Raw genomic sequence first — 24,217 nt, forward strand, 5'->3', positions numbered from 1 at the left:
GAACTATTTTACAGAGAAATTCATCTAATTTGAAAATTCTGATTTTAATGAAACTTTATAGAAATATGTAGAATATAATATGTAATATATGGAATACTTTATTGTCGATGAAAAATCTTTTTCAGGAAATCAAGTTTTTAACATTTTTTAAAATTTTTTATACAATTTTATGGCACGATAAAGAATTAAATTTTGGATATTTTGTTAATTTAAAATTTTGTTCTTTGTTCGACATCATTATATGTATATATAAGAAACGAAAATTTATATATAAAATTTTGAATATTCATTTCATTTCTCTTGAATGACATTTTGGTAAAAAAAGGAATTGTTTCATATACAATCTATTGTGTTCTCTGTGTAATCATTTAAGTTAAAAAATTTTATTAAAAAATAAATAAATGATTATCAACATTTTATCAAAAAATAAAAAAGTATTCGAATACTTTTTTTGAGCCAATATGACGAATCGATTTTCATTGATTTGTGTAATTCATATGTGTGAAAGTTATTTTTCGAAAAATAAACAGAGATAAGTCGAAACCTGATTTAAATTTGCGAAATTCGAGGTCTCGAAAATTGAAACTTTCAAAGATTATTAATTTATTTATTTTTTCAAGAATTAAAATTTTAATAAATTTTTATCTTTAAAATTCTTTAAATTCAAACTCGTAATCAATCATAGTTATTCTTTTGACTTATAAAAAAATTAATCAATTTAAATAAATTATTATTTATTTAAATTTCACAAGTTTGGAAGAATTATAAACAAATTTCGAAATTCGAGAGTTTAATTGTTTGAATTTCGAGGATTTCAAGATTTTGATCTATCTCTAAAAATAAATCATTCATTTTTAATGATTTCTTTTTTTCGAAAGAATTGGACTAGAGTGACAATAATAAAATGTATTAATTTTTTAAAATTCACGATTTAACTCCAAATTTTTCTTATATAACTTTCTTAAACATTATTCCATGTAATTCTATTTCTCAAGTTCTAATTTAAATAAAATTTCTTCCTAAATTAAATTAAATAAAAATTGAACACAGATTCCACATTTTCGTTTAAATAAAATCACTCGATTCGATTTTCGAAATAAATAAATAAATTTATCTTCTTGCATGTTTTAATGTTTTAATCATAACACATTAAAACTATGATTATTACAATATAATTTATCTATTCTAATTTCTCTAAAAATCACAAAAGAAAGACAAATAAATTTCACTTTGACGTCAGAAACTTCTTCTTTATCAAACAAAAAAAAAAGAAAAAACAATAATTGCTATGATACATTTCATATTTCTATCTTATATTATTCATACCCTTTCCTGTATATACATAAGATATAATTTTCACATAAAAATAAATTTCATCATTCCACATATACATTTCCTATGATTGTAAATTTTTTTAGATTTAAATTCTGTACAAAATTCAAACTACGTTTAGTGCAGAATAAGGAACGAATACTTTTTTTATATTGTTTGTGTAAACGATTGGATTGGCGCGGCTCGTTAATATTATTTACGCAGTGAACATCGATTTAAAAACTCTTAGACCGTGCATTTACCGTGAACGATAAGCTGTAACTGCTGCTCAAATCGATCGATCGAACGTCGTTAACGGTGACCAACCAGCGACAATGAGATTCGCGAGCTCGATCAAAATTCGCTAGGAAACTATTTCGAGCGCCATCGCCTGAAACGTGCGACATGTAGTCATCGTAATCGTGTTACCCGCCGATAGAAATGTAATTTGATCTGCGATGCAACTGGGAGAGCATTGGACGATGAACGATTCTTAGGATTGATTTTAGTGGAGATGATGAAATTTATAGTGACAGATTTTACATTTACATTGTGCTTCTCTGTTTAATTTTTGTAATGTTTTGTTTTCACACTTTGTTAGGTTAAATGAGTGGTTAAGTGTAAATAATGATAGTTTCTGTATAAATGATAAATAAAAATAAAAATCTTTGTTGATGCTTAATTAATGATTGAAGATACTTGATATTAGATAATTTAGATAATTGTTCTATTATCTATACGTAAAAGAATTCAATAGGGTAAATGTATTACAAAAGATCAATTATATGTTTGTTTTTTAGTAAATAATCTTTACGAGTTAATTTAAATAAATAAATGTATTGACATTTTATTATATTGTATGTTGATTTATTCTTTCATATGACAAATTGTGATAAAATAAATGTTTAAAAAAATTTTATTTATTATAATTTTTATTTTACGATTATTATTTTATATTCGATTTTTTTTCAAATTTTCAATATGATTTTTCAGTAAATTTTATCTTCTTAGAAAATTTAAGGAATAGGCAGAAAATAAAACTTAAAAAATAAAATAATTTTTCTTAAGTAGCTAAAATCAATTATTTTTTTAAGCAAATTATTTATTAAAATTAATTTTAGCTTCGCTTCTATTATCGCACAGCAAATATTTGAATTTTTCGTGATATGTCAGTTGCAATATCTTGCGAAAAATATTTTAGTAAAATATAATCTTACTTCACAGTAAGTAAACAATATACGAAGCACAGTTTCTAGGACAAAATATCCAATAAGAGAATATTTTGAGAGTAATTGACGTATAGTAACTTTATCGCTTTTTAAAATTTACATAGCATAGTTTCAGCATAGCTTTTTTTTTATTTTTATGTCATTTTACCTGTTACCTATCATTTTATTTGCGAAGAATGTTTACTAAAAAACAAAAAGAACATTAAATTGTACAATTAAACAATTATACTTTGCATTGAAAGAAATGATAAAAAATATATTTTAACAAAAATTTTTCTAATATAAATATTCTAAATATTATTCTTGATCTTGCTAAAAAATTTTTCAGGATAAAATTAAAATATTTAAAGAGATATATAATCTTATGATATAAATATTTTTTTAAAATATGAGGAGGAATTGCTCTTTTTTTTTTCTAATAAATTTTTTCTCTCTTGAAATGAAAAAAAATGAGAAAATGAAAAAGAAAAGAGTTGAATAGTCCCTTAGGATTTGAGCTAGTATGTTGGTGTGAAAGTGAACTAAAATAGCATGACCTAAGATACGACAACTTGGCGTTGACGATCGAGGAAGAAGTTTTATCGTAAATCAAATATTACAACGTTTCGGTTGAATAAGTGACTAGTCGACTAGAAGAATATTTGTTCCTTTTCCAAGCTGACGCTGCAATAAAAAATATTAAAGATGAAATAATTTTGGGATTTTAATTTTGCAAAGAATGTGCGCAATAACCACAATTTATCTACGGAATTTAAAGGATGATTATACTTCAGAGAAAAAAATTTTCTTGTAATACGTTTCATAAAGTTGTTTAATGTAAAAAATATTTAGGTGAAAAATTAATAATAAAAAAGAAGAAAGTCTCTTAAATTGTTTTAAAGTTCGTTCATTGAAGCAATGTCTTTACACGATTCTTGTTCCTTTGGTGCCTCTGCGGCATTTACATTTCACAGCTGTCGTTCACTTTCTTGAAGAAGAGCAGATACCGAACTCGTTAAAACTTAGAACAGCGACGGATTTAAATTAGCAGAGCAAAAAAATATTTGAAATGTTTCGCAAAGACTGATTCAAAGAATGAATAATTTACAAACGAAGTTAAATCTATAGTAAACTTTTGATTAATCGTAAATTTATAATTATTATTTCATTAAAATCTTTTAAAGATGCACAATACTATTACAATTATTAATTGCATTTAGTAATTATTTTATGATTAATTAATAATAATAAATTGAAACTTGTATCTTATAATTCATTTTACATAAATTATATCACATTAATTATAGAAATAATTCATTTTAATCCAAAATATAAAATTATTTACATTAATTTTTTCGCTTGATCTGGTCTGCTGTTTTTTCAAATTAAACTTTCAAATAAATCCTCTTTTATTAAATATAAAAGAGTTTTGTTCTAGCAATTCTATGATTAAAGTTAAACTTTAAATAAATATTATGTGATTATGTATCAGAATAATAAATGAGATTTTATCGATATATATTTTATAATGTTTTACGTAGGAATAAATATTTTATTTTGTATATCATGAAAATAATTTATCCTTTTCCTTTTCCTCTTTAAATTAAAGTACAATATTAAGATATAGTATGCTATGCCAACTATGTATAATTAATACAAACTTAATATTTTTGCACAATATATTGAAACATTTTTTATTAATTATTTTTTAAGAAACAATGAATGGCGATTGAAACATTCTACAGATTAATTAGGAAGATTAGAAGAGGTATCTTATGTATATTGAGATCAAGATTGGTGAAAACTGAATTCTTTAAAATGTATAATTATTTACAATACATAATATTAAACATATTTTTTAATATCTCGAAAAATAAAATCGAATGCTGATTATATATATATAATTATTCAAAAGGTTAAAATGAAATATGTTTTTTTGTTATTAAAATTACTAAAATTTTTTACATCGAATGATATATTCTTTCAAATCAAATTTAATTTTTCAAAACAAAAATTTTAATATCATTAACAATTTCCGAAATATTTGACTCATTTCGAACGTATAATAATTAATGTAATTAATTTATGTGTATGAATTTATTAATATTTTTTTTCTAAATAAAAAATAAAATTATTGCATTTTCTACATATACAATACTAGCTATTATTTTTTGTAATGTTTCCAGTTTATACGATACTGATATAATTGGAATGATTACACAACGCAATGTTCTTGATGCGTTGTACGTCAAATTAACGAGTCGCTGATTGATGATTCACGATCTAAAAAGAAAGGGGATAATCATGTGTTGATTGGATTCAAAGATATCATCTTCATACGCAATACTATCAATTTCAAGCGCAATTGGCGAAATTGTATATGTAATAATACGAATGTAATTGTTGTAATCGTTATAAATTTGTGTAAAAACGAAAATCGTTCAAGATTATTTGACATTTGAACGACTAGTAAAGTTTAAAGATTGTTTTGAAAGAAGTGTATAGTTTTAATAAAACATAAACAAATCATCCAATAATACATCAATAATATATTATTAAATCAAACTTCTTTAATTCCATTAGATTTCCATTAGAATTGTTTTTAATTTCTTTATTTTAATTATAATGTCTAATCATCATGCTCTGTTGACATTAGCAGTTGATCAACTTGTCATTAATATATGGTATTATTGTTAGCTAGCTCTGTTCATGATCAAAGTAAGTAGCCACATTGAAGTTGTGATAAGTTTACACCGATTATAATACCGATTATTGCTACTAGATGGCCAGAGCGCCACCTCGATTCTCGTTAGCATTATTTATATACAGAAAATATAAATGAACTGAGTCATTTATCAAAAAGACATTTGTACGAAAGTAAAATTGATTTTATGCGATGATATATATTATTGCATTAAATTAAATTGATTTTTAATAGTAATTAATTAGTTGGAGTTAAAGTGACTTAGTTTTGGGAAAAAAAATGAAGATATTTTTATTAAAATTGATCAGATAGATGATAGATAAAATTTATCGATTTTGTAAATTCTAATTTACAACAAGGATAAAGATATTTTTTATATTATGGTACAATTTTAATATTAACAAATCAGCATTATCCATTTTCGAAAAGCCAATTGCGCGCTGTTCATAGGAAACTAAGCTTGATCCTGTATGCATATGGTAATGTTAAGCATATATACCATAAGCCATAGTAACAGTTGAGTATAGAATATGCATCATAGAATAAATCGATTTTAACAGTAAACAGTTAGTATTGAATTAGTTTTAAAAAGAAAATAAAGATACATTTATCAAAATTGTTGAGATTTGTTTGCTCACATTTAACAGATATTCAATTTTTACTAATTGACTTATTAGAATATTTAAGATAGATTATAATTCTATAATAATAAATATAGGCAATAATGAAATGGATATAATAAAATTTCTTAACTAAATAATAATAATTAATAAGCAAAACAAAATAAAAAGACCAAATTTAATTCTTATTTAGTTACTATGTAATTGATAAAAGCTCAGATAATGAATATAATGAATTATCTTTTATTATGTGTTACAGAATTTGAAGAATCAAATCATGACGACGAACCTGTGGGTGGAACAGGTGAGTGATATTAATTTACTTCGTTTAAAGAAATATCTATTATATAAAATAAATAAATTAGATTAATACCTTAATCTGTCGTGGAACAAATTATTAACCGTGAAATTTGAAATTTTTCAGAGCGAAGTGACTTAAATTTAATTACTATGATGTATTCAAGATTCATTTTCACAATTTTATGAGAAAAAAATATGTTAATTTTGTTTTAAATGAAGCTCATTAGCAAATTGAGAATTTTTATACAACTAAGATGTATTTAACTAATAGAAAATACATCAAATAAATTTATGTACAATATGTATATGTATGCAACAATAGTTTTTTATATTTTTTTTAATAAATTAATATTATTAAACTGAGATATAATGGAATATAGCACTTAATTTATCGATTGATTATTCATAAATATGATAATAATATATAAAAATGCAATATTTTTTATAAAAATATAAATCGAAAAGAACAATTGAAATATTTGTTAAAATTTTTCAAATAAAATTGAATAATTTATAATGGGATACGAATATATTATCAATAGATGAAATATATAGAAATAAAGCAAAAAATATTTTTGAAAACTGTAATATTTATAACCAAAAATTGTACAATTCATAAAATTTATTTTTAAATGAAAGAAAATATTCTATATTTTTTTTTTATTTTCACACATAAAATTATCATTAATTCATTTTGAATTACTTTAGAATTTAGAATAGCCAATTTCATTTTTCAAACTTAATTTTCTCAAAATTAATGAAAAAAATATTATTTTTTCTTTTAATCTTTCTTGTTTATATAAACAACTTCATTTTATAAACCTTACTCAATATTCAATATTATGATAATTTTTATAATTTGTCAAAGAAATTTTAATTGAATTATCTCATACAGGATCCGTTGAACTTGTGTTTCAAAACATAAAAATCTCTTTCTATTCTATTTCCATTTCTAAAAAAATCTACACGTTCATTATTATATTATCTATTAAATTGGCAATCTATTCCCTAATGTCACAAACGTTAACAAACAATAAACTCGTCGATCAAAGATTTTGAGAGAGATTCGAGAAAAAACAAACGAACCAATCGAACAGAATGAAGATGGGTATAATTCGTACGTGGAAAATAACAGACGTTTAGCTGTTTCGAGTCATTCGTAGCGGTAACTGCAAATTGCTTGCCAAGTAATACGTACTCGTGTAACTGCGCATCGTTACACGGCTTTTTGCCGGAAAGAATCAAGCCAAGGAAGAACGAGAGGCGAGACAGTAAGTTGCAGTGGCAAATGTAATTGAAGGATAATTAAGCGAGACCAATTAACATCTTATTCCTCGTTCCGTGGCCAACTTGAAAAATGTCTTCAAAGATAAATCCTGCTAAATTCGTTAACTTATTCGTATAAACATGGAATTTACGCCCGTGAAACGTTCACGTTCTTAACAGCAAATTTAATTTCTTGGTCAAGATCTTAAGACTCTTTAAGAGTCTTAACGCGAATAATTACTCGAGAAATTGTTATTCCTTCCTTTCGCAAAGTTGTTGTAATTTTTTCTTGTTTTAAATTTTCGAGGTCGATTTGTAAATTTTTTTGTTAAAATATTTTTCTCTATTTTCATAAAATAAGGCGTTTGTTCAGAAATAGGCTTGTTTTTATTTTTTATATCACATGAGTTGTGAATCATGATAGAATAATTATTGTTAATAATCGTGAACGATTCTAACTTGTACAAACGCAGCATTATTTATTTATTCTTAAAGCAGTCTACGTTGACTAAAAGTTTTTGCAAACTGCTATTTTAGTAATGCAAGAAAAGAATTTATTTCAAATGTAAAAGTTTGTAATTGTCGTTTCCTTAGTTCTTTTCTTTCTTTTCGAATTTTCCTAGGATATTTTATCATTTACAATTTCATATTATTTAATTTTAATTGTAACCAGAAACATCTTATATGCTGAATTAATAAAGTTAAGAAAATACCAAAGAAATACTCTGAAATTCGAATATGGGACAAAAAAATACAGATCTAAAGAAAAAGAAAACTTATTTAAACATCTTCCACGATACACCAATTTGTTCTTTTATAAACTTAATCTCATATAACTTACACGATAAGTTATAATAATAAATTAAATAAAATTATATAATTAAAATAATAGTATTTTAATAAGAATTTAAGTATAAAAATGTAGGAAAGTGAATAATTACAAAGTTCAAAGTTTACGTTTAGTTTTTACATTTTCTTCTTAACAAGTTTTTTTTTGTTTATCTTTAAACAAAGCAGAACGTGTTAATTATTACTTTTACGCCAAGATAAGTTCCACGAAGCAAGTTACATAGTTGAAAAATTACTTTCCAAGCTAAAAGTTTCTGTCAGCATTACCTACTCTTGTGTTTTTATTAAAACGTATTAAAGTTGCGATGAGGGAAGGGAGGGAGAACAAATATGGGGAGGAAAGTTGTTTTCGATTTATTTTGAAAAATTTAATCAGTAACGGGAAGAACACACATGATTGGAAACAATATTTTCATAGAATATTTTCATACAAAAGCTCATTATTCTGAAAGCACAAAGAATATCGATCTCATATCTCTTTTAACGCACGAGCTTTCTGTTTTCTGTTTTCTATTCCAACATTGATAAACAGTTTCATAGTTTCTGCAAACCAACCTCCTGCACTCATTACCGATGCACACTTCGTTTTCTTTCTTCGTATTGCCTTGCTCGTTTCTCTTTTACTTTCGTATTATTTTTCCTCGTGTACTTCATTTTTCATCTTTTTGCACATCTCTCTCTCATATTTATTTTCCCTGTAAAATTTGCGTTATTTACTTTACTCTTATTTCTATTATCATTTCTCTTTTGTACAATTATAGGATAAAGATATACGTAATGTAAATAAAACGTTAAGTCGAAAGTTTCAACTTTTTTTTCGATGATTCAAAAAACGTAAAACATAAAAAAAAAGAAAAAAAAGTATAAGTTTCTATATTGTGTTCGAAGATATATATTATTACTATAAAAATATAAAAATAAGTACATATTGGAAAAATAAATATTATTTCTTATACCTCCCCATCCATAGCAAATAAAACGTTACAACTGTAAGTAAGATCATATTAGAGAAATATCGAGAGAGGAAAAATACAGACTCATGATAGAATTGTTTCAATGTTTTCATCCTTACCTATCTTTCTTATCTTTCACACGCTATATTTTACAAAATTAAAGTTAAAACTAAAATACCAAAAAAAAGAAATGTTCTTAGATGCACGTTGCTCATTAATTTTTATAGAAAATAATTCATCCATTCATTATAAATATTATATATCCTTAATATATCCATCTTCCTCGTTCCCTTTCCCATCCCATTTTTCTTCCTTCTCCTTCTGCACGGAAACAAATTTAATCGTTCCCATTTACAGACGGCAAACTTGTCTCGCGGCATTCCGTGACATCTCTCCCCTCCACCTGCAATTTTTCACAGGCGACAAGCAAGCATCGTCACCGGTTGACGATTCGTATAACCGTGCCGCACCACATGCTGAACACTTGTTTAGTCGTGACGTTCGATAAAGACAGGATCTGAAATCGAGAATAGACGTGGGCGAGCTAGGGGAGGGGGAGTAATGTTACAGATCGTTACACCGACAAGAGTCACATCCGTTTCCACGTGTGTACTTATGCGTGTACGTGCGCTGTGAGGTATTCTGGACGTGTCTCCCAGCGACACGCCATCCTTCAACGTCGAAACCACCCTCTTTACCTTCCGACCAACCCTCCGTTTGCGACAACCTACCAGCCACTACGTACAACCGGTTTGCCTTCGGCTAGCACTCGACACGCGTTGCACGTGTAACACAAGGTAATGACACGGACCTCGTCCATCCTCGAAACGATGCGCTCTCCTCTGTTTCCTAATTTCCTATTTCTTCTTTTTCTTCTTCTTCTTATAGAGCAAATTTGTTTGCGTGAAGGATCGTAATGGAAATATCGTTCTTTGGGATGGATGGTGAAATAATATCCATGTTTGTGTTGCAATTGTTTTAAATTATTTTTTTAATGTTTAAATATTGTTTCGTTTATTGCAATTTGTCGTATAATGTAATATACTGTTGTTGTTTTTCTGAAAGATTTGCGTACAAAAGGATTGATATATCTCTACGAGATTCTAAAAGTTGGAATAAATGTAAAATAATAAGACAAAAATTTTATAGATAAATGTGAATTAAAATTTTTGTGCTTGTTTTAATCTCTTAAAGAAAGATTCTTTTTCCGTATTCGAGAGAATACGTTTATTTCAAAAGCGTAGAAAATATTGTCTCATCTCGTGTTCTCTCAATTGTTTAATTCACATTGATTTAGAAATTAAAGATTTTTATAGTTACATCATCTTATATTTAATTCAATCTGCAAGGATTTTTTAATAAATTGCTATTTCTTAAAGTTCCCTTTTCATTCTCTCACATACAGAGTCTGTTCTAAATCCACCAGATTTGTATGTTTTAATCCATTTACAAATGGATTAAAATTGATTATCTTCTCACAAAGAAAGAATAGAATCAAGAAAGCTTTAGACCAAATTAATCTCCGTTGCTATAAATTATTATATTTATCATTTTGCACATTTCGAAATTTTCCTAATAATATTTCTTAAAAAATATTTTATACCTTAACAGTGTGGATGAATTAATACACAGTGAATTAATTCATATAATGTTAACAAGCAGCTAAGTACAACGATCGGAAGTAAACTTTCCAAGTACAATGTAGATTAAATTAGCCGATAAGTTAAATATCTAATGTTCTTCGAAATGTTCATCGATCCGAACCATAACCAAAGTTCCTGAAAATGGTCGAAGCATTCTCATGTAACAAGTATGATTTCGAACGCTTTCTACATAACGAACGAACGGATTAATTTGAAAGATAAGTTAGAAACGGATTACGAGAAAGAGAAGAAGATAATCGAGACGAAATTTTAATCTGATCTCGTAAATAACGAGAAGGAATCATATCATTTGAATTATTCCCATTGAAATTCTCTATTATTCGAAATGGTAATTCAGGTGGCCAATTTGAAAGGCCTTTTCCCTTAACTTTTTCAATTTCGTTGCAATCCACTGTAAAATCGAGTCTATTCCTAACCATGAAAACGGAAATGGTGACAAATTCATTTCTCATTGCGCGCGCTGAAAGTCGATAAAACGACAATAGGATCCCGCCTGTTATCTTGTTTGGTAGAAAATTGACAATTACGCGCTTTTCCCTATTTAATTTGCACAATTCTTCCCTACCCCTCGTATGGATGACGCAGAGGTTTCGCATTATACAGTATGAATTAAACTTTGCTAATTTAGAACACTTAATTGCTTTCAAAATTGCACAACTAATTGCATTATATCGTATATTAAATTAATTAAATAAGTTATATATTATATTAATTGTCTATGTGCATTGCCAATACTAATTTGTGGATCGTATATGAAAGATAGTGGAACAATTTTCTATTCGTTTCGAATCGACGGGGGAAACAATTTTTTCTTTTAGAATATAAAATTTTATTTTTATTCCATTTCGAAAATTCAAATTCGTTTAAATCGATCGACTGATACGAATTTTTATTCCAATTTTCGATTTGGATATCTCTTAATTGATATTCGTAAACTTAAAATTTTAAATAATTAAAGAGAGTGAAATCATTTTAACGTAAATTTCAAGATCGAATAAAAACTAGATAATATAATATTTTCATATTTTTCAAACCTCACGTTACATTTTCAATCTCTAAAATCCACGCGAATTGTTTTACGTGTATTTTTTATATGTGTTCATATCTTATACATCATTTCGATAAAAATAATACTTAAATTTCACCTTTTAACCAGCTCGTCCATGCTTTTACTCGATCAAATTCTTCCCTGAAATTTGAAAAAACTAAATTAAAAAAAAAAAAAAAAGAAAGGAGAAAATTCTACAACTTAAAAATCTCATTTCGTCGGGGTACAAATATCTCTGGTTGGGGAGTCTGAGCGTAAATTGATCCTCCGAGCGCAAATGAATTTCTTCGTTAGACATCGCCCCGTCCTCGTGATCCAGAGGTACGTGGAAATTAATATTTCACCGAGCCTTAATTACATTTAGTTTCGCCGAGTTGTGAAACGATCGAAAATCTTTGACACGATTCTCGAGGCAAGTGGATGTAAGTAGTCGCATCTGCGGTCGACAGGTGGTGGAATCGATAGCTCGTAGAAGCTTCTGGGGGGGGATTCACAATCACATATCGATGACGGCATCCCTTTTAGCGGGCAGTCAATACATCGGAAATAAATTGATAACAATAGCAGCACACCGGTGCCCCTTCTATGGACATATCTCGACTCCCTTTTCCACTTGATATCTCTGTTTCCTTTTTCACCAGTATCGGTTACTTCCCTCTTTGTGCTCACCTTTCTCTTTCTCTCCCTCCAGCTGCGTTGCCTCTCCCCTTTGAACTTGGTCATCGCCCTGAATCTCGCGTCTCAGTTCTTGCTTTTTCAACCGTCTTGGCTCTATCACACTCTCGTCCGTTTTTCGATATTCGATTTCTCTCTCTATTTTTCCCCCACTTGTCAAAGAGAAGAGAATTGCACTTTGTCAACGTTTAGAGTTTAAAGAAAGTCTTTATGGTGAAATAATAGTAGAATAGTATAATGAAGATATTTAATACAACACGTAATGAATAAAATAATATTAAGTAAAGTAATTTTGTGATATAATGTTATTTAAAAAGGAGAGTGAAATATAAATTAGAGAAAATTTAAATATATTTTGAACGATGTCTCTTACGTTTTAGCTACGTAAAAATCCACAGATGATAATAATTATAAAATTATTGGTTTTGTAAAATAGTAATCTATGTATCACAATATATATATAAAAGATATTAGTTAAATTTGCAGAGAAAAATAATTTATTCAACAAATAGAATAGAATGTTATTATCGATATTGTCGAACGTTTTAACGAAATCGGTATCATCTTCATCGTTTTTTCCTCGAAATATGATGTTTCAAGATTGCGGTCGAGTGTCACTTACAATAGCAATCGACACATACGATATCGACAGAATTTTATTCATTTCACCTTTTTCAGTATATCAAAGTTTTAAAATATATTCGTAAACTTTTTTTTTTTTACATATCGATAATATTCATACCTTCTTTCAATTTTAATCCAGTTTAATATCCAATCAATTATCGTTGAGTTATGAACGATAATTTGATTAATTTTTGCTGATTGATTTTAACCAAAATTTTTATTCCTTTAATTTCTTTTTCTTCTATTTTTTCCTTCTCTTTGAATAATATATGTAATGGCTACGATGTATGAGTATTTATATACAGTAATAAATTTGAATATCGAGAGCGCAAAATTTGTCAACATGTTATTCATCGTTATTTCTTCACACCTCGACTACTTTTATAACTTTCGCCAAGTATCTTTGGAAAGAGAACTTGGCAAATTCTCGTATTTTTATGAATAGATCGTAAAAAAAGCTAGTGCTAATGCATGAATTTTTTTATAATTTACGAAGCGAAGATCGAGAAATTTCGATCCAGCAAATTTTCACGTATTTTAAAATGTTTCTAACAACGAGACTAATTCAAATTTTTATTCAATCTATGTCGTTCTTTTTTTTTAAAACACCTTTTCTTTATCGAGAATTTTATTTTATCAGATTTGATATATCTATAGTGTCATAATTATAAAAAATAATTGAAATCATACATATCCTATTTATAATATATTTCTATTTTATATGTAAATTACACTAGATTAATTAATTTAAGGAATTTAATTAAATTTTAGGTTTAATTTATAATCCTTGACAAAATATAATGATAAAGTCATGATACATTACATGTAAATGTACACCCTGACTAATATTTTATGTATCAAATTTAATGATGAAGTAAACAATGTGAAAGATTGCAGCTAAAGATAACTCGAGTTCATATATGTGATCATACAATATATTATATTAAATTATTTTCGAAATTTAATAAATTTCTCGAGTCAAGTCATGATGTCTTCTAATTTTCCTTACGTCTAATATTTCATTTAAATTTTCAAATTTATTTTATACAATTAATTTATATCCTAAGATTTCTCGTTTATTTAAATATATATACAATGAATAATAATATAATATATTTAATATGATAATTAAATTAAATAATATTTTGGATTTATTTTCCAAAAACTTATTAAAAAAAAGACAAATCTTATTTATATATCAATATTTAATTAATATACTCTTGTCTTTCATTTCTCTCTCTTTCTCTCTCTCTCTCTCTCCTTTCTCTTATATTTACAACTTTTTATTCTTTCTCTTCCTTTTTCTTTCTTTCTCTTTTTCTTCCACGTTTATATCTCACTCTTCCATGCATTCCTTAACGATCCCTCCTTACACATTATATATATCATTTTTCCATTCCATCATGCGTGCATAATATTACGTGCAACACAGAAAATCGTAATAATAAGTTTTGTTTACAAACATTCATGCTGTTTACAAAAATCGAATTTTTCGACCAACTTTTTAAGTGAAACATATTATACGATTGACTTGTTCCACTGGCCAGGCCATGACTGTCTTCTTCCACTTGCCCGACCTTGACTCGGGTCTATTCCACTTATCTCCCCGCAGAAGAAATAACAAATTCATATCGTATGTGGGTCATTGACGAAAGAAATAAATCTCGATAAAAATCGTGATTTCGCGGTTGTTTATGATCTATCAACTTTTGCTAATGGCTCTTCCACTTTTCTGGCCACCAGGCCACGAAAATGAAACTTGGATTTATGTGTTTGCGCCGCTGTTCCGCGGCTAGATCGCAGAAACAGGGAACGCCTTTGTTTCCCTCCAAGTGAAATAAATCGATAAGACCTCTTGCACGTTCGAGTAATTAATTAAGTGAGCTACGTATGTAATATGATATTTTATTCCTTGTCTTGGAGGCGTGCGCTAAATTGACGTACATAATTCCCTGATATTTTTTTATTTTCACGTTTTTCACTTGGAATACATGGAAATATTTAATTATTTAATACATGGATTTTCTTTTTCCTTTATCATAATATATATACAAGGAATTTTTTTATTCGATACTGGAACTTTCGTGATATTAACTTCCTAAAACTTTCCTGAGGTAGTGAAAATAATAAAACTTGGTGAAGCTTTAATAAAACGAATATTTTTTAGCGAAATGTATACGTGCTGTTCGTGACTCTTAATTTCTCTTAATTAAAATTAATTTATAATTGTAAGAAATTATTGACAATTTTTTATTCGAACGTCGAATCATATATTTCGAGTAAAATATAAGTAATAATGTGGCAATACCTTGGAAATTAAATTATTACGAATATAACTTTAACGAAAACTTATTTATTATTCGAATATATTTTTAAAATTACATTTTTATTCGACGTACAAAAAATGATTCGCATTTATCTGTACCATCCGGATAGATATTTTGCTCTGTCCTCTACCGTCTTCCCGACTAATTTCATTAACCTACTTTTCTAATAAAGTATTTCGGGGATCGATAAAAATTTTAAAGTAGAAATTTGTTCTCGAATTTACTAGAAGGAATTTTTTGTAATAGAATAAGTTTAATGCAGTTAGGATTCTTATTAATTTTGATAACAAAAAAAATTTCCTTATTAATTCAACTTCAATTCATAATCGAATTAAATAAAATAAGTAATAGAAAATATTGTTTTGAAAATTACATTATATGCATAGTGAATCATTCGAGATTTTTTAATTTATTATTTATAATATGAATTAAAAAACGTTTATGTTTAAAGACATTTATCAGACAATTCAATTTTTATATTTTGAACATCAAAAATAATTGATAATATCAATGTTTTATTTAATATATCTTGTTGAATTTCTTTTTTATCATGAAATTTCACTAAAAAATAGATATAAAAAATTAAATTGCATCCATGAGATAGCTATCTTCAAACACAATATACAATATTATCTAAAATATTTTTTTACGGAACCAGTATTATTTATAATTTATAAATCTGATTATTATTATTATTCTCAAATTCACATAATATGAAATTATCTATTAGAGCATCAGACTTGATACGAAGATCTACGCGATAAAAACATATCCAGCTCGAAACTCAAATTCCAAATGTGCATTATCCAAACGAAATTTTGCGAAACGAGAACACAAGGAATGTTGAAAAGAGAAAATTTAAATGCAATCGCTACAGGTGAACGCTTTCTACGCGCGGCATAGAGTTACTTGGCAAAAGAGAATCTCTGATTGGATCCTCTGTGAAGAAATTCTGGGCGAAGTTTCGTACCCGTGAACCCCTGCGGGATAATTGGCCACTAATTAATGGCCGCGGGGCAATCGAATTTCCAGCAACTTTCTCCCTTCGCGTGCATAAGAGTAAGCGATACGACTTCGTCGTTTCCCATCCAAAAATTAAATTATTTTCGTGGAAGATGAAGTCTTGCTTGGGTAATCACCGTTGCATATATCCTTTCTTTTAATATTCGAGAATTAATTCTACAAAAAGTGCGCGAATAAAATTTATTATTTCCTCTTTTTTTTCTGTAAAATCAATAATTTTATAATTAACATTATTTGTTTAAGATTATTAGTGGGTTCGAAATATATATTACACGGTTATTATGCGTTTTTTATTAAATGTGAATTATATCGAATTGATGAGGAATAAAGTTGGTTTTGTGAGTGGAAATTTATTTGTTCAAAATTAAAAATGAATTATTAAAATTTTAAAATAATAAAAAAAATATATCACGCACTTATGAATTAAAGAACGATATTGTCATAATTAATAAATTAAACGTAAACTATGAAATATATTATTGATATTGAACGAGAAAGAAAAAAAGAAAAATAATTTTATAATTAACATTATTTGTTTAAGATTATTAGTGGGTGCGAAATATATATTACACGGTTATGCGTTTTTTATTAAATGTAAATTATATAAACAATTGATGAGGAATAAAGTTGGTTTTGTGAGTGCAAATTTAAGTTAATTTATTATAAATTATCTATACACCGTTAATGTTAATGCGTTTATAATGGAATATCTTTAAAGAACGATAATTTAAACACAAAAGTTAACAAATATAATTTAATTAATTTCTCTTTATAGGATTGGTCTGTTCAAAAATGAATTATTAAAATTGAATAATAAAAAAAATATATCACGCACTTATGAATTAAAGAACGATATTGTCATAATTAATAAATCAAACGTAAACTATGAAATATATTATTGATATTGAACGAGAAAGAGAAATGTTTAAGTAAGAAATAAAAAATATCTTCCAAATTAGAATATATTAAACAAAAATTTATCATAGTGTATTGCGTTTTATTAAATAAAAAAATAAATTATAAAAATATTTAATTAACAATATAATTATGCGTAAACATATAATTAAACGTAATAAGACATTTTAAACGTTTCTTCACTGGACCATAAGATTTCAATTTTTAATTATACTCCAATGAATTTTAGAAAAATATTTCCTTCCTTTCCTTTCGATTGTACAACTTTCGAAGTACAAAGATATCGATAAATATTTTTAAAAAATTTTTGTTTAAAATTAAACGCAATAAAAAAGAGAGACAATAATATGGTTATATTTTTTGTGTTGGCTGTTTCAAGTCATGGTACGATTACAAGCTACGATGGGAGCCGAAGGAGTATGGAGGAGTTCACATGTTACACGTGCCGTCCGATCACATATGGCGGCCGGATATAGTCCTCTACAACAAGTGAGTCTGTCTGCCGTTTTTTTGTTCGATATTCTAATTACATCTTCTATAGTTCCACATTACATACATTCTATACATATAGTAGTGGCACAGCATGCTGCCAAGAGATTGGAATCAGTTTGGACATTCATTTCTTTGAGAAATCGTCGTGTCGTCGTTTACGATGTAATTTTGTTGGTTCAACATGAAAACAAGCTAAGATTGAAGAAGAAGAAGAATTTTGCATTGTTCGCATCTTATCTTTCTAAAAATACCCGATAATCGTAAAAGACCTTGTCAAAAGACGAAGAAAAAAAAAAGATGAAAAAGAGAAGCAAGTTAATATCTCCAAAAAAAATTAGAAACTCTTACCGATATTTACTTCCGCTATGTGCGAGATTAATCTCAATTTCTCAATTATTCTAAAAAAAAAAAAAAAAAGGAGAGAATGAAAATTTGCCTGTCTGTGTAAATATATCTTTTTCCTTAATATGTGTTTGCGCGCATGTTAGATTATAACAAACAAACAAACGGAAAGAGAAACGAGTGTCCACTCGACTTAACAAGAGAGGTACCATCGTCGTGCATATTGCATTTCAAAGTAGAACAGTCTATTTGATGTCAGAGTGCATCTCGTATCGCGACGTTGTTTCGAAAGTTACGGAAAAATGTGTTATATTGTTTGTCTCGAGAAAGATTTTCCAAAATTCAAACCCATCGTCAAGATTTACACCTTAAATTAATCTCAGATTTATCGATGTCCCTCATCTATTTCCAGCATTATTATTGTTTGTTCACCCTGTCCAAAGTTTGCTAAAGTTGGTGTTCGTTTGCTTAGAATGTTGGAGAGGACGAAACACTTCTACGTAAATATTTACTGTACGAAATAAAAGGACTAGTTTTGTGACCGAATCCAATCGAGTCTCGTTGATATCCGTATTATGTACTCGAGTTTCTTCGATATATAGATACATGTATATATCGCATCTCTATCTAAAATATCGTGGATTGTCGGGAAAAAATCAATTATTTGTATATTTCGTTAAATAAAATAGTTAATTTCAGATTAACAATTTTTAAAATGATAAAATAATTGAAATTTAAATTTTCTTTTTCTTACTTTCAGAATTTTATATTCGAAAATATAAAATTATTGCCAATTGAACTTGATTAAATTTCATTTTGAGGCACGATTCTTTTCTAAATTTTTTTTTTTGAATATTTTATATTAATATTTAAATAAAAATATAACAAAATAAATATATTTCGTCTTTAACTATCGATTGCTGTTGGAAATTACTATTATAAAAGTTTGAAAAAATCCTAGTTCATTTTTAATAATATTATTAGATCATTTGAACGATAATAATAATATCGAAAATATTTTTATTTTTTCCACACAATGAATGAGTTTGGAAATATATTGATTATTTATTTCATATCTATTGATTAAATATTGTCACAAAATGTAATAAAAGTTTCGAATCACTTAATAATCAGATCGATCATTCTGACAGAAGTGATGCCATAAATATTCACATAGTCGATCTCCAAATTTATCATCATGGAAACGATCAGTTTTCTCTCGTTCAGTTTTCTACGGAATGTCAATATGGCGTCATAACCTCACCTGACCTAATCCAACTTAACTTATGTCGCACAATTTGCTAAGAATATCAAATTTTAAACTTGAACCTATTTTAACTTTTAGACCAATATATTTCTAGATTCAAAAATCAATTTTGTCTTTATTTTGTTTCTGTCAGAGAAAAAAAAGTTTAGAAAAAAATGATGCCCTGAAACGAAGCCTTGATATAGAATAAACAGGATATTTCCTAATTTTCTCAAATTTCAAATTAATAGAAGTTGTAAATAAAAATAAGAAAGATATGTTAAAAAGTTTTTCTATGAAAATTTACACGAAAGAAAATTTTTTAACATCTAATTTGTTATGTACATATTCAAAATTCTCAATATTTAATTATATAATACCTTGATAACGTAAAAGGTAACAAACTTTACAACATTTATCTCTTATTTCCACTCATAGATTATTCTTCTTTAGCCACGAAAATTTCATTTTTAACGTTGCATCAATGAGAATTCATAAACTGTGCTATACAATACTATACGGATGCAGCGAATTATCTGCTGAAATATTGAAATACGCTTTACAGATCATTATTTTCCCATTACCAGCATATTTATGTAGCTCGAGAACGCCCCTTTTATGCAGCTATCACTGATACCAATCATCGACCTCGATAATACGGATATCGTAGATTCGAACAATTCGTTCACACTTCTGCCCTGAATCCGTCTACTCCAATGAATATCTCTCAACGAACACCAAACACACACACACACACATACACACACACAAACACAGAAGAAGAAGAAGAAAGAAAAGGAACAATAATAAAGCAAATCGAGGAGGAACAAAGGCACCAATTCTAAATAATAATTTGAAATCTTCTCCTTTTGCTCCAATCTGCACATATTTGCGTAACTTTTGCCCTGTTCGCTGATAAACGAGCCAGAGCCAACGAGCTTGTTCGAGTCCTTTTTTTTCCTCGGTTTTTGGCTCGGTGTTCGACAGTCACGGCGAGCTCTCGATGTAGTTACCGGATAGATTATTATTCATATCGCATGAAACATGGGCGCTGCGGCGAATGTTCGTGTAAATGGTTCTTGACAAACGGGTCGAGGTCACGAGAGAAACCGTTTCCGCTCGTTCGACGCCGCGGTCACTTCCGAGAATCTCTTAACGATCGTGCACAGTACGTTTCGAGATTCGAACTTGTTTTTCAGCTGACCGTCTCTGGGTAACATTTGGGATTGGTTGTAACGCGATATTGTTGACATTCATTGTTGATCTCTAGCGTGAAATTGTATTACGTATGGAATGGCAACGAGGAAAGAGTCGTTTTCTTTATCCGTTTCTATGTTCTTCCAATTGCGGAGTTTGTAATCGTTGTAATTAGATTGTGGCTTTTTGTGCAGTCTAAAACACGTTATCGTGTTGTTCGAATTGGGCGGAATAACAGAATAACATCTCTAATGAGAATTTCAATGAGATATTGTTATCATAAAGGGTTTTAATTTTCGAGATATTCGTGTATATTTTATTTCTCAATAAATTTAAGAGTAAATATTTACAGTCGAAATATTGAATGACGAATGTTGCGTATTATGCAATTATAAGTCAATTTCTTCGAGCTATTTTTATTTATTTATTTGTTTGATAATGCGTTTTAAGATCATTGGAATCAGAGATGTGTCTGTTGTTCTGCGTATTATTTAAAATTTTCATTTTTAAATAATTTAAATAATTTGTTTATTTGAAAATATTTAAAAAAAAGGAATCTTTCTATAAGTCGTCATATGATACATTGTTATCAAATTGGATATTGATACTTGAAAAAATTCTTCCAATTTTCGATATTATTACCAATTTTATTCAGAATATTGAATTTCACAGTATTCAATTTTTGTATTAAATAGAATTAATTTGAGAATAAAAATATATAATGTATTCATTTATGAAAAATATATATTTGCATAAAAATCCGCAGTCTAGTTTCTATTTCAATTCGATGCTACGCGATATTAAATTTGATAAGGTGGGTATGTGTAAAATTAAAATATATCGATCAATATTCGATAACTATTTTAGATGAGGTTGGATTGTGTAAAAAGTGAATGAATAAGAAATGGGCCCTTATTTCGATCTGTTAAATAAAAAATTGTTGAAGAAACAGACACACGTATCTTTAGTATTTTCGTATATTCATGAATTGAAAATTATATATATATATTGATTTTTTTTTCAAATTAGTATTTGATACTTCATTGACATTTCTTAGATATGTTTTTTCTTTTTTCTTTTTTTAGATATTAAATATATATGTTATTTTTAGATTGTAAAATTGAAGATTATAGATATTAAGTTTTACTGATATTTCTATGTAGAAATTTCTGTACTTATAGAACAATTGATTTTAAATATCGAAAAAGGAATAAAAAATTGTATAAAGAAAATAATTTTCATAGTTGAAATTGCTTCGTCATGTCTTCCCTTTGGATGTAATTTAATTTTTAAATTGATAAGTGTTAGAAATCAGAAATGACAATCTATTTTTCATATTTTCATCAAAGATAATAAAAATATTTTATCAGATTTTTAGGATAATTTAAAAATATTATATTTTATTGTTGAAAATTCAATTTTAATAAAGTTAAGAAAGTTACACGAGAAATACCAATTTGGTTCCCTAAATTACACAAAGTTTGCAATTCAAACACGATACAAACTTCCACACAATCTCGATAACAAATTAAATAAATATTTAATTCTTCTCCTCGAATCAAGTCTATATTTAACTTCAAATAAAGCAAATAAATTATCTTATCTTTAATATCATCTTTAAATATCACAAAAACAAAATCAAATAATATTATTGATTGTTCCTGATATGAAATTTTTTTCAGGACCAATTAACAAGTTTTAAATTTAATTAGCTAATTTCCAATTGAATATAAATAAATTATCAAATAGAAGATTATTTTAAAATGTAAAAATAAACAAAAAATGTAGCATCAATTTCGTTTTAAAATTGATTTTCGAAAATGCGAATTTTAGAAATCGCATAATTTCTTTAAATAATTTTATTGTTAATTCTCTCATTTCAATTTTAAAACTTTCGATTTCATCCCGTTCTTTCTCTTTTCTTTTCCCTTATTTTTTTCACAAAGAATCATCCTGTATCCGTTTATTACTCTATCCGATCCAATAGAAATAAAATTTCTCAAGTTCTCGATATAACTCTTCTCCGATGGTCCTCGAATGGCGATCGTTCTTTTTTCTCCCGATCGAAGAATATGCCACGGTGGCTTCCTTCCTTGAATTCCTTTGGCAACAGATTCCACCATTCCTACTAACTTGATTTCTCGCGGTTCCATTAGTCTCCCGCTTATTTCTCCTTTTGCTCTCGACGTTCTCGTTCCTTATTTCTCCCTTCCTCTCTGTCTCTGTTTCACCCACTATTGCTTGTCTCACGTTCATCGCATTCATCCTTTCCTCCTCTTCCCTCTCCCCACTTTTTCCAGCGACTTTCGCCGCCTACAAAGGCGAAGATTTATCGCATCAACGTGAGACGAGATTCATCGATTGATATCGGGCCAAAAAAAAAAAAAAAAAGAAAAACGAATGAAGATGAAATCGTTAACTTTAGAACAGCTGATAAATATCTGGATATCCAATTGATTGGTGGGGAAGGAACAAGATCGGGGCTTCTTAATTTGAAGATTATTAATTTTTTTAGGATTGATTCTTTTCTGTGACAGCAAATGAAAAAACATTGGAAAATATAGATGAGACATGTAATCTTCTGATGTGAGAAAAATTATAACAGTTTCACGATTGCATACGTTACTTTGAAATATATCATTAGTCTTTATAAAGTTAAAAATATATAGACAAAGAAGAAAAAATATTTAACGTATTGTATATTATTTCCTAATTATTAATCTATTAACTATTAGATTACACTGGAATTAAGTATAATCCTAACCTAACAAGCTTTGTAAAAATTTTTTGAGAATATCTCGAAAATAAGCAATAATACATATAGAGGAAAAAATTTACTTGGAATAATTTTAGCCAACATGAATGATCTGATGCAAGCTATCGAATTAAGTTCTATAAATCGGTTAAAGAGGGCACTAGTGGTGTTTTCCTAGTTCTTTTTCACCAACGTAACGTCTCTAATATTGTTCACACGTATATAAAACAAATAAATTCATCTACACGTTATTGAAAAGATCTTTTTACAAATTTTTCAAGAAAAATCCGTGCACTTTGCCTCACTATCAAAGATCGAGCTTTTACGCGAAAATAAGTGAAGCACAGCGTCGTAATTACGATATGAAAAACGTAAGTTTCTCATTTCCGAAATTTTCGATGTACAAAGGCGTAATTCTGCTTTAATTAAAACGCAGGGACGAAAGGGAATCGCGTTTGTTCACGATGGATGCGCAACTATGTAAAACATAAAACATGGCACTTGCCTTTACGGCCTGCAGCACAAACGACACCGGCCAATCTGTCCAACTGGTCGTCTCCTCGAAATCGATGTTCCGTTAAATGGAATAGTGGCTCGAAAAGCATTCGTAAAGGTTGTGCACGAGGTATTGTATCGTGGTGTGGTGTATCGTGGAACAGTTGTCTCCTATCAGACCAGCGCCAAACGCGGCCTCAGCT

General features: G+C 27.8%; 1 protein-coding gene across 14 annotated transcripts in view; it reads left to right on the forward strand.

The window, feature by feature from the left end:
- The window catches only part of LOC107993186 (acetylcholine receptor subunit alpha-like), a 251,829-nt gene that overhangs the window by 81,077 nt on the left and 146,535 nt on the right, over positions 1–24,217 (forward strand). For 9 of the 14 annotated variants that reach the window (XM_028664495.2, XM_028664489.2, XM_017049480.3 and 6 more), the window contains 2 exons: positions 6,103–6,147; positions 17,867–17,976. In XM_028664495.2, coding sequence (XP_028520296.2) covers positions 6,103–6,147; positions 17,867–17,976 — 155 coding nt within the window. Of the gene's footprint in view, positions 1–5,384; positions 5,740–6,102; positions 6,148–9,634; positions 10,009–17,866; positions 17,977–24,217 lie in introns of those variants that run through there. The other 5 variants (XM_017049481.3, XM_028664492.2, XM_062076985.1 and 2 more) reach the window with 5 other exon arrangements.

Source organism: Apis cerana, linkage group LG7 (genome assembly GCF_029169275.1).
Source record: "Apis cerana isolate GH-2021 linkage group LG7, AcerK_1.0, whole genome shotgun sequence".
NCBI classification, from domain to species: domain Eukaryota; kingdom Metazoa; phylum Arthropoda; class Insecta; order Hymenoptera; family Apidae; genus Apis; species Apis cerana.